Genomic DNA, 12,119 nt, shown 5'->3' on the forward strand with positions numbered 1-12,119 from the left:
CCAAGAGTATGTTAAAATTGACATTATCATATATATATATATACCATTGTGTGCTTTCATCCAAACCGTCTTGCGATACAGTGAACACATTGGTAACATGTCGACCCCTAACCCTATACGTCTTAATACTTTTATATATGACCCATGCTTCAGGAAAGTAAATTGTCTCCCATCCCAAAGTCAATCGTCATAATGAACCGAATAGCAACTCTGGACAAACAACTAATGAAGCAACTGTGATACGATAGAATTAAAATAAAAAGTAGTCTGTACATTTTGATAAGCTTTATTTACATGCAATAGTGCTCCAGCATGCGTAACCATGGCAATGGCTAGACTCGTGAGGGATGTAGACTAGGGGTCTCCTTCATCTGGGTGTCTGCTGACCTCAGGTAGAGGCAAATACTTATTTTTACTGCCATTTCCAGGGAGGCTTGGCCCCCACACATTGCCAGAGCTCCCCTTCCGGCGGGCGTTTGGGGACCAGCAGTAAACAATGCTTCAGGACAGCCCCCACTTCAGCTTATGAACGACTGTAAAAATGTAAATTTCCAGAATCTCTCCCATTAAGTGATGCTAAAAGTAAAAAATTGACTCATAATGCTAAAAATAAATAACTATACAATATATAGAATCTCTGTGAACACTAGACTACTGGAACGTGACGCTTCGCATACACATGTTACAAGTTTTGTTAATGCCGCATGACACTCGATACATTTGTGTTATTTCTACACAGAGAGACAAACCTCTGGAGCCGGGGTAGGAAGACAGAGTCTGAAGGACTACAGCATGATGAGAGCTCAGTGTTCACGTCCTCTGAGTCTGCAGGACTACAGCGTGAGGAGAGCTCAGTGTTCACGTCCTCTGACTCTGCAGGACTACAGCGTGAGAAGAGCTCAGTGTTCACGTCCTCTGAGTCTGCAGGACTACAGCGTGAGGAGAGCTCAGTGTTCACATCCTCTGAGTCTGCAGGACTACAGCGTGAGGAGAGCTCAGTGTTCACGTCCTCTGAGTCATACTGTCTGCAGTGAAATGTTTAGGAATGATGTGGAGCCGGAATCCTGTGAGCGCTGAATACTGGGGACCATATATATATATATATATATATATATAGATTACCTACACCATATATATAAATACAGTACCTGCACCATATATATATATATATATACCTACACCATATACATATATTCCTATGGCCCACTGAACCAAGAGGAAAAGAGAATAATATCTCAATCATTTGAGGAAGCTTGTATAAAGAATCCTTTTCAATATGAAAATAAAACATATGTACAGGTAATACTAACATATTTATGTACAAAATGCATAAATATATAAATATCCGTGATACAAAAATAAATATCTGGTCATTCTCTCTCTTATGCGTCTGCTGAGTCGCTCGTCTCTTCGGCGTCCAAGGCCCCCTCGACGAGGGCCCCTCCCTTGCTGAGCCCCCCCCCCTCGCTGGGGACCATGTCTACCTCCTCCAGCGATGCATTCTGGGACTGCGGCGTGGTGGCCACTGAGGAGGATGCGGTGAAGTTTCCTTCGTCTTCGAGGGCCAAGTGAGGGAAGGACGTGTCTAGAAGAAATAAATCAGCAACTTTAGATGTCAACCCTCAGCACATCGCAAAATGTTATTTTACGTTGTTATTCAAATAAATTCTATAAATGGTACTGTATTGTAACGAAATAGCATTTATTAAATTTGCAACTCATTGTATGTATACACAATATGTGGGGTTGAAACAATACCTTTAGTGAAGCGCTCCTCTGGTTCGTTATCCCCATAAAAGTGGGCGTCATCCTCTATATCCTGTACGCTGATTGGCTGATGGGAAGGGTGGAAAAGCTGAAGTGTGGAGTCGTCGGAGGGGCAGAAATCCTCTCTGTGGTGCTCAGGGGCACTAAGGCAGGAAAGGGAAACAGTATTTAGTAACTTCATTTTAGTCATTTATACATTTGGTCATTTCTTATATAGAAACATTAATATTTCATCAGAGTCCTGGTTTAAGATAAGATGTCCTTAATTAATCCCAGATGGTAGATAAGGGTTTGTCATTGATAAAGGTAATGCTATTGATTTGTTTTTGAATCTCAAAGAACCAGAGAGCAAAGATATGCTTTTGGTGAAAGAGTCGGTGGAGCGGCAGTGTGGTGGTGTGTGTACCAGGTGGAGCGGCAGTGTGGTGGTGTGTGTACCAGGTGGAGCGGCAGTGTGGTGGTGTGTGTACCAGGTGGAGCGGCAGTGTGGTGGTGTGTGTGCCAGGTGGAGCGGCAGTGTGGTGGTGTGTGTGCCAGGTGGAGCGGCAGTGTGGTGGTGTGTGTGCCAGGTGGAGCGGCAGTGTGGTGGTGTGTGTACCTGGTGGTGCAGTGGTATGCGGGCAGGTGTCCGTTGGACATGTGGTGCGGCAGCAGCGTGTCCCTCTCCTCCTGAGACCACAACACACACAGGATTAGCCACCATGCCCTTCTCACAGCAAGTTATCATATCGGTCTGTCTCATGTGGATGAATAACCATATTTTATTATCGACACGACCTATTGCTCAGTGCGTTAGTTCAAAGGATATATTCCCTCTTGTGTTGCGATGTTATAAATACTTCTCCTGCCAATGAAGCAGAGGATTGAAGACAGCTTGTTGTGTCCTCACCTGCTGGAACCCCGGGAGGCAGTGTGGTTTGCCGTTGGGGGTGTACCCGCTGTTGGGGGTGTACTCTCCATTGGAGAGGCAGCTGGTGTGATGGTGGGGGGGGCCACTGTGGGGGTCCAGGGGGCAGTGCCCCGGGCCCAGGGGCCTCCCCTGCAGCGGTACCATGGTGTACTGGCAGGAGGACACCGCTGGCGCTACGGCCAGGAAGCCCAGGTCCGACATTTGCTCTGAGAACAAGAGACGGCCAGCATTATATAGAGCAGCTAGAGCGACGACCAGCGTTATATAGAGCAGCTAGAGACGGCCAGCGTTATACAGAGCAGCTAGAGCGCCAGGAGGCTGAGAGACACCCAACGTTAAAAAGAGCAGCTAGAGCGACGACCAGCGTTATATAGAGCAGCTAGAGACGGCCAGCGTTATACAGAGCAGCTAGAGGGACGGCCAGCGTTATACAGAGCAGCTAGAGACGGCCAGCGTTGTACAGAGCAGCTAGAGCGCCAGGAGGCTGAGAGACACCCAACGTTAAAAAGAGCAGCTAGAGCGACGACCAGCGTTATATAGAGCAGCTAGAGACGGCCAGCGTTATACAGAGCAGCTAGAGCGCCAGGAGGCTGAGAGACGCCCAGCATTAAATAGAGCAGCTAGAGAGACGGCCAGCGTTATACAGAGCAGCTAGAGCGCCAGGAGGCTGAGAGACACCCAACGTTATATAGAGCACCTAGAGGGGCTGAGAGACACCCAGCGTTATATAGAGCAGCTAGACGGGCTGAGAGACACCCAGCGTTATATAGAGCACCTAGAGGTGCTGAGAGATGCTCAGCGTTATATAGAGCAGCTAGAGGGAGGCTAACAGACAACCAGCGTTGCATAAAGCAGCTAGAGGCTGAGAGACGCCCAGCATTATATCGATTATCTAGAGGGCTGAGCGACACCCAGCGTTATATAGAGCAGCTAGAGGGCTTGAGAAACGTCCAGTGTTATATAGAGCAGCTAAAGGCCAGGAGGCTGAGACGCCCAGCTAGATATTTATTTTACAGATCCTTTATTATAAATCTAAATCTAAACTAAGTATTATTATTAAATCGATATTAATCACTCTATGAGTACAGTATGTATTTGATATGTCTATCTATATATAGGTTAATGTGCTGGTGTCTCCTCACTCTGCTTGGCCCAGGTCCTCCACAGCCAGAAGGGAATGAAGGCCACGATGATGAAGACGAAGGCGCCCAGGACCACTATGAGGTAGGGCAGGTCGCTGGGGCGCGGCACCGCCCCACCTGAAGGGCCGGGGTGAGGAGTCTCTGATGGGGTGGGGCGCGGGGGATGAGGGCGAGCTTGGGGGAGAGAGAGACAGAGACAGAGAGAGAGAGTGAGAGAGAGAGAGTGAGAGAGAGAGACAGAGACAGAGCGAGAGAGATAGAAAGGAAAACATTAATTGATGGACCATGTGACAAAACAGTCTATTGGTGGCAGTCCGTTCGTATAATTTAAATTTGGCATAAACCTGAGATTGCTGTGTTGTGTTATTAACCCAGCAACACAACCAGAAAGCCCATCAGTGTGAGGCTGAGGAAGGCTCCTCGAGGCCCGTACCTTTGGTCTCCAGGATGACCACGTTGCCGAACTCGCTCTCCCCGCCCTCATTGAAGCACTGCATCTTGATGTCGTAGGCGGTCTCAGGCTGCAGGTCGGTGATGGAGTGCCAGTAGCGGTCGCCCTCCACTATGTCCTTCTTGTAGTCACTGTCGTTGTCGCTGTCCGTGGGCCGGTAGAAGATGTAGAAGCCGTAGATGGGCGTGTTGTTCACCGGGGCGTACTGCACCGTGGGACGGGGAACAGAGGTTATGGGTCGGGGTTGGGGTGGGAGGTCGACCTACGGCCCAGAAGGTGGCTACTTCAGGTACACCAGCAGCCAGATAGGATCATTAGTGGGTCTGTTTGGTCTTTTTGTCATGGTTACTTTACTTAGAAGAATAAATGTGTAAAAGTGGAAGAAGAGTTAGTGATACTCAAATCTTACACTCAAAGGCTGATCCTGGCTGTCTCTGTCTGTCTGTCTCTCTCTCGCGCCATCTAGTTTCTGGGGTCTCTCTCTCTCTCTCTCTCTCTCTCTCTCTCTCTCTCTCTCTTTCTCTCTCATGTTTTTCGTCTCTCTCACCGTCCACTTGAGGATGATGGCGGTCTCATTGATGGCCTCGGTGTAGGTGATGTAGGGTCCGTCCACGGGCCTCTCGTTGGTCCGCCCCCCCACCACTGTGTAGGCCTTGGACGGAGCGCTGGGGGGGCTGCAGCCAATCGCGTTCACCGCCACCACGCGGAACTTATAGGACGTACCTGTGGTGGTGGGGGGGGGGGGGGGGGGGGGGGGGTGGGGGGGGGTAAGTGCTCTGCGTACTGCTTATAGAGGCGGACCCCCAAAAAAACAGAATGAGGTTCTTTATGACTAATGATCGACAACTGCACATGTTTTCTTTCTGCCTTACGGTAAAAGTCCACATGTTGTAATTGCGATCGGACAATGATGAACGGCAGTCGTTACATAACAACGGTCATTATCCTGACCATTCAGAGCGGGGAGGGGGGGCATGGGAATACAATTAGGCAGAAATGCTTCCCTGTAATAACATACACATATATGTGTATATATATATCGAAGGATATATATATATGTATATATACAGTACATATATATATGATCTACAGTGTCTAATGACTAGAGTCATTAGACACATCACAATAATATTGTTTATATATATACACACATATATACATACATATATATATATATATATATTTGTGTGTATAAAATTGTGCAGAAAGCGTGGGTTTCTTGCTCTCAAAAACGGTGGGCTCATGACTTCAAAGCGTGCAAGGTGATTGGACGAACCTTTCTCCAGGGCGGCGATCTCCACGGACAGGCGTGAGGGCGGGATTTCGGCCACGGCGGTGACCCAGTCCTCCCCCGCCTTCTTCACCTTCTTGTACTCCACCCGGAAGCACTTGATGGGGAAGCCCCGGTTACCGCGCGGGATCCATGTCACGTATGCCGATGTCTCCGATGCCATGGAGATGGTGGGCTTGTCCGGGGCCTCGGGGGCTGTGGGGGGAGAGGTGAGAGAGGGTTAACTTGACATGTGTGTGTGTGTGTGTGTGTGTGTGTGTGTGTGTGTGTGTGTGTGTGTGTGTGTGTGTGTGTGTGTGTGTGTGTGTGTGGGAGAGGTCAAACATGAACCAGCAGGAGACGTGCACACACAGAGACACTCAGCACGGACGCAGGACCACAGACGAGGACACAGGAGGACAAAGAGTACGTACAAAATAAAAATGCAAAATGATCTTGACATAAAAAGGTGAAAAACGGTTCAAAAAAGCGTTCAGTAAAATGTTTACAATCACTTACTCAGCGCTCATCCTTCAGTGAGTGACACAAGCAGAGAGGAAACATTGTGTTAGTCACTAGTAGTGAGGAGAGAGGAGACATTGTGTGAGTCACTAGTAGTGAGGAGAGAGGAGACATTGTGTGAGTCACCAGCAGTGGTGCAACGGATCAACCCTCACGGTTTGGGACGCAAGTGATCCGCGGATCGGCTGACTATGCAAAAAATAATAATAATTGTGCGCTCACGTGATCGGCGCATGTTTAAAGGACAATTCCGGTATTAAGAACATTGAGCCCCCTTTCTGATTTGTCTAGGATGAAATATAGTGGTTGACACAGAAATGTTGACTATTGGTCCTGTCTCGGGTATTTGGCTTATTTCGAATCGCCCCTGCCTGCTTCAGAAGGGCTGGCTATGGTCATTCACAAACCTGTCCTTAAAGAAAACCCTAAACGTTCGTTTTCAGAAATGTGCAACTCACTGAGTGGTTAGTGGTGTTTGTTGATGTTCCTAATCAAGTATCGTAGTAAAATACAGTTTCTGTCATTGTTTAGCTGGCATTTTGTAAATCCCATTGAAACGGAAACCGGACCGGAAACGGAAAGGGGGCTGTTTATGTTTGGTTGTAGTCTTTTCGCTCGGTTCTCCGTATCAACAGTAGGGCTAGAACTGAGCGAAAAGACTACAACTAGCTCCCCTTTCCGTTTCTGAGCAATGAGTCTTCCAACGGAAATCAATGGATTTACAAAATGCCCTGACAGAAACTGTATTTCGCTACGATACTTGAAATGAAAAAAGAAAAAAAAGATAAGGATGTCTGCATTGCCTGGTGAGAGTGTAAACTCAACACTCCCCAGGCAATGCAGACATCCTGAATTTAAAGTTGTAAATCCATGTCTGCTGTGCTTCCTTTGGACACAGATTTTTTATTTTATTTACTATCCATGTTTAAAAGAAGAAGGAATAATGCCTCAGTTTGCACTTTATATTGTTTTAAATTTTGTTCTAAATTTTGTTCTAAAAAAAAATGAAAAGAAATTAACTCAAGGACATCTTGAGTTAATTTTTCATTTTATGTTTTTAAAAATATTTACTATGCTTAAAGGAAGCAGGATTATTACCTAATTTTTCACTTCATTTTGTTTTCACACATTTGAAGATTTTATTTAAAGTCACATTTGTCTTGTTAACCTTTTTGTTGTTGTTGATCCGAAAATGATCCGACCTGTGACTCAAAAACCGTGACCCGATCCGAACCATGAGTTTTGTGATCTGTTGCACCCCTAGTTACTAGTAGTGAGGAGAGAGGAGACATTGTGTTTGTCACTATAAGCGAGGAGAGAGCAGACATTGTGTGAGTCACTAGTAGTGAGGAGAGAGGAGACATTGTGTTTGTCACTATTAATGAGGAGAGAGGAGACATTGTGTTTGTCAGTAGTAGTGAGGAGAGAGGAAACATTGTGTGAGTCACTAGTGGTGAGGAGAGAGGAGACATTGTGTTTGTCACTAGTAGTGAGGAGATAGGAGACATTGTGTTTCTCACTAGTGGTGAGGAGAGAGTAGCAGAGAGGATGCATCAGTACAACACTAGAGGTTAGTGTCTGTTGGGACCGGCTGCTTAGCAGGAGGTGAGGAGGGAGGAGAGAGGAGAGAGGCGGGAGGAGAGACGAGGCAGGAGAGAGGGGAGAGGGGAGAGGAAGGAGAGAGAAGAGGGGGGAGGGAGGAGGAAGGAAGGAGGGAGGGAGGCGGGAGGAGGGAGAAGGGAGGAGGGGGGACTCACGGGAGAGGCTGGGTAAGGGGACGGCAGGGGTCTTTGGTGGGTCGCTTTGACCCCCTGGAACCCTGCGGCCTACAGGTCAACACAAACAGCATCCACTCATGAAGCCACAACTACTACAGACAACGTCAAGGTGCATATCTTTATGTTTGATACTTATTAATGTGACACTGACCCAAGGTTTAGATCCTGTGTCTAAAGTGGTGAGTGTAGCACACGTGTGTGCGTCTTCCCCTACCTCGGCCGGTCCTGAAGGTCATCATGGCGGGCTGGCCCAGGCCAGCACAGTTCTTGGCGGCCATCTCCACCTCGTATAGGCTGTCGGGCTGCAGCTTGTCCAGCATCAGCTTGTGGAGCGAGCCCAAGATACGGTTGATGGTCCACTCGCCCAGGGCATTGCCCAGCTTGGGGAGGGGAGGAGAGAGGAGAGAGGGGAGAGGAGAGGAGAGAGGAGTGGAGAAAGGAGAGAGGAGAGAGGAGGGGGGGAGAGGGGAGAGTAGAGAGGACAGGAGGGAAGGAGAGGAAAGGAGGGGAGAGAAGAGGAGAGGGGAGAGGAGAGAGGACAGGAGGGATGGAGAGGAAAGGAGGGGAGAGAAGAGAAGAAGGGAGAGGAGAGAGGAGAGGAAAGAGGAGAGAGGGGGAGGAGAGGAGAGAGGAAAAGACCTTCAGCTTAGTTCTCAAGATAGGTGTGTGTCCTTATGTGTATCTCAGATAAGATTCAGCTGTTCATGAATATAAATGGAGCAAGGATCATGATAGGAAACATGATATAATGTGATATATTAAGATATAAACTGTGATAGATTGTGAGGGAACATGTAATATCGTGATACATCCTGAAAGATCCTGATAGAACGTGATAGAATGTGATAGAACGGGCTAGAACATGTTAGAACGTGATAGAACGAGATCGAACTACATAGAACGAGATAGAACTAGATAGAACATGATATAACGAGATAGAACTAGATAGAACGAGAGAGAACCTGATAGGGCCTGATAGAACCTGATAGGACATTTTATTACACTGACCGATGTCAGATGTTTACCATGCGTGTTGTACTGTTGTGCCTCCCATGATACACAGACACCAGGCCTCCTGAGCAGTCATCCCCTGATCTGCTTACCTTCCGGTACTTGACCATGTACTCCAGGACGGGCGCCCCCCCATCCCCCCGCGGCCGCCACGTCAGCTCGTAGAAGTCGGCCTTCCCCGTGCGGGGCTGGCTCAGGATGATGGGGGCCTCCGCCGTGGAGATGTGCCCAGGCAGCTCAGAGCAGTTCAGGCTAGGCTGCGGCTTGAGGCGCGACGGGCTCCCTGCAGATAGACAGATGACCATCAGAGTGATGTCCTTTACTTAGAGCCCCTTTCACACACCCAGTCTTTCCCAGAAATGTTCCAGGACCTCCTCGGCATGAGTGTGAGGGGAAAAGGAGTCAATCTGCGATATGCCTTGTGGAGGTTCGATAACAATATCAACACAGCTTCTTTGTTTGCAGACAAGCTCCTTTTTTCAAGAAGATTTTGAGACTGGTTCCAAAGTAATGAAGCTGCTCTTAGTCGGCTTCTCTGAAGGGGGCTGGCCTCCATAAAGCTGCAGTACCGCCCCCTGCTGGCCTCCAGAGGGGTTCAATACCGCCCCCTGCTGGCCTCCAGAAGGGTTCAGTACCGCCCCCTGCTGGCCTCCAGAAGGGTTCAGTACCGCCCCCTGCTGGCCTCCAGAAGGGTTCAGTACCGCACCCTGCTGGCCTCCAGAAGGGTTCAGTACCGCCCCCTGCTGGCGTCAAGAACGGCTCAGTACCGCCTCCTGCTGGCGATCCCTCTCTAGTCATGCTTTGCTATGATAGTGAAAATCACTTGCTGTGCCTGGAAGGTTATCCCAGTAATTTACCTGCGTGTGAAAGAGGCTTAGGGTAGAGTTACATAGTTTATATAGGCTAGGGTTATGAGTTATACAGTTTAAATTGATTGTTTTTGGTCAGGTAATGTGGTTTATCTAGATGGTAATAGCTAATTTAGGTTATGGTTGGTTATGTTTATCAGGGATATTTAGTGTTTATAAGTTAGGGTTGCTTATGGTTATGGTAGTTATAAAGTTGATACATGTCGATCGGCTCCTAAGGACACTCACCCGTCGGCACGGTGACCAGGCGGGCGGAGGCCTGTGCGCTGCCCACGCCGTTCTCGGCCATGCACTGGTAGAGGCCCTGGTCCAGGGGGCCCACGTTGAGGACTCGCAGGGCACGGGCCGTGACGCGGTGCCGTGGCGACGGGGCCAGGGGCCGGGCGTTGTGCAGCCACACCACAGCGGGCGCCGGCTTGCCCCGCGCCTGGCAGCTGAAGCGCACCGTCTCGCCCTGTCTCGCCTCTTCCTGCTCCTGCTGCAGCTCCAACGTCACCTGGGGGGGCTCTGTGGGGGGGAGAGACCAGGCTTAGGGCAGGAGGAAGCAAAGTATGCGTGTGCAGTGCATATACAAGTGGTTAGGATTGTGTGTGTGTGTGTGTGTGTGCATGTGTGTGCGTGCTACATAGTGACATTTTCAATAGATCAGAGTATTCCAACAGGGCAGGTCTCCAAGCGGAACACATTGAGTGCATATAAGTAAGTGGGTGTACGTATCCACCACTCAAACCTGGCAAGTATAGGCACAATGTGTGCATGTCCATGCATCTGTTGTGTGTGTGTGTGTGTGTGTGTGTGTGTGTGTGTGTGTGTGTGTGTGTGCGTGTGTATGTGTGGTTAAGCACATATGCGTATGGGGCAGGGGGAGGCAGGCGAGGCTGGGCTAGCCAGTTGATGGTTGGCTGCCTGTGAATCAGGGTAGAGACAGAGCTCATTAGAGCTCTCTGGTTCTAATTAAGACCAGCTGGAGCAAGAACAAGCCCGCAACACACACACATACACTCACATACACACACGCCTGCGCAGCGCCCCTCTCTCTAGCTCGCTGCCTCTTTTGTATTTGTTTTCTGTCCTCCCTTTTTCCCGCTCTCTCTCTCTCTGCTCCTTCTCTCATTTTTCTCTTTCCATCCAACTCTCCCTCTCGCTCGCTTTTTCTCCCTCTCATGCACGGGGGACACTTACACACTCACAAACACAAACACAGCGAATCACTGGGAAAACAGTCATCTATAACGAGGGGCAATCAACCCCGCCGGGGGGTGGGGGACCGGTTAAGCTAGCATGCCCCAGCGCCAGTACACACATGAAGCCCTGTCTCTGCCAAACTGCAGCCTAGCGCTTGACTTCTGTCTGCCTTCTCATTGGTACAATAACAAAAAATGGCTGAACTTGCTGAAAGGTATTAAATTGTACGGTGAAAGTGTTCCAACAGGGCGCCGCCATGTTGGATTTCAACAATCAGCTACGTCACTGGCATGGTAACCTACTCCTACTCTGTGGCTCTAGCAGCCATAGCAGGGAATGAGTCAGGCTTTGAGGCTCGCTGAAATGGCTACGGACAAGCGAACAACCAGGTCTACAGGAGGATCATCTTATTGCATTGCCTCTGGCTGCAGTAATGAATTATATAGGGCCAAGGCAGCTGGGGTAATAATACATTTCCACAGTCTACCTTTGAATAGGAAACCAGCCCTTAATACATGGCTGGCAGCCTTAAAACGGACTAACCCTCAGATAGCCCCTGTCATGTCAATCTCCACAAGCTAGCACTCCGACCGTAAAGTGTATAAACTATTACTCCGACGATATCACAGATCTATGTTTCCAAGCTGCTAATTAAACCACGGCGGGTCTGTAAACAGAAGTTCAACAAATGTCCCTTTCTACTCACCCTGATGTTTGCCGACTAGCCGATTGCTGATGCAGAGGGAGTTAAACTCGAAGAAGTAGTCTCATAGTAAGATGTATCTGTGCAATATCCATCTGTGCAATATCCATCAACATCCACCAGAAAGTAAACCTACAACATCCACCTAAAGTTAACGTGACACTCTGGAATCCGCCTTGCATCTATGCTCATCCGCGGATGTATCTCCAAAAGTGCATCTAACATGTCTTTCAGGACCCGTCCACCTGGAGCCGATTTTTTTGTGAAACCATGTCTTTAATAACCATGTTATTAGGCAGATAATAAACCATGTTCTTTAAAAGGTCCATGGACCCAGGGTGGTTTCAAATAAAACCGGACCTGTGCGGTTTCGTGTTAGGATTCGTGTGGACGCCTGAAGCGATGTTAGAGTTGCGTTGAAAGTTACAGGTATTTTTTTGTATTATTTTTGTAGCTTTAGATACAGCCCCTTGGTCAATTTAATTACTAACTACATTAAAAAGTATTTCTA

The 12,119-nt window shown here is 48.5% G+C and overlaps 1 protein-coding gene across 1 annotated transcript in view; it reads right to left on the reverse strand.

Moving 5' to 3' along the window:
* Positions 1–290: 290 nt before the first annotated feature.
* boc (BOC cell adhesion associated, oncogene regulated) overlaps positions 291–12,119 on the reverse strand; it is a 32,314-nt gene continuing 20,485 nt past the window's right edge. Inside the window, exons 7-18 of the mRNA XM_079755225.1 lie at positions 9,949–10,227; positions 8,944–9,134; positions 8,055–8,220; positions 7,820–7,888; positions 5,547–5,756; positions 4,818–4,993; positions 4,253–4,475; positions 3,820–3,993; positions 2,657–2,883; positions 2,366–2,436; positions 1,759–1,910; positions 291–1,585 (exon numbers count right to left, since the gene is read on the reverse strand). Coding sequence (XP_079611351.1) covers positions 1,383–1,585; positions 1,759–1,910; positions 2,366–2,436; positions 2,657–2,883; positions 3,820–3,993; positions 4,253–4,475; positions 4,818–4,993; positions 5,547–5,756; positions 7,820–7,888; positions 8,055–8,220; positions 8,944–9,134; positions 9,949–10,227 — 2,141 coding nt within the window. The 3' untranslated portion in view covers positions 291–1,382. The remainder of the gene's footprint in view (positions 1,586–1,758; positions 1,911–2,365; positions 2,437–2,656; positions 2,884–3,819; positions 3,994–4,252; positions 4,476–4,817; positions 4,994–5,546; positions 5,757–7,819; positions 7,889–8,054; positions 8,221–8,943; positions 9,135–9,948; positions 10,228–12,119) is intronic.

The sequence above is a fragment of the Pollachius pollachius genome, assembly GCF_949987615.1.
Source record: "Pollachius pollachius genome assembly, chromosome: 17".
In the NCBI taxonomy this organism is placed as follows: Eukaryota; Metazoa; Chordata; class Actinopteri; order Gadiformes; family Gadidae; genus Pollachius; species Pollachius pollachius.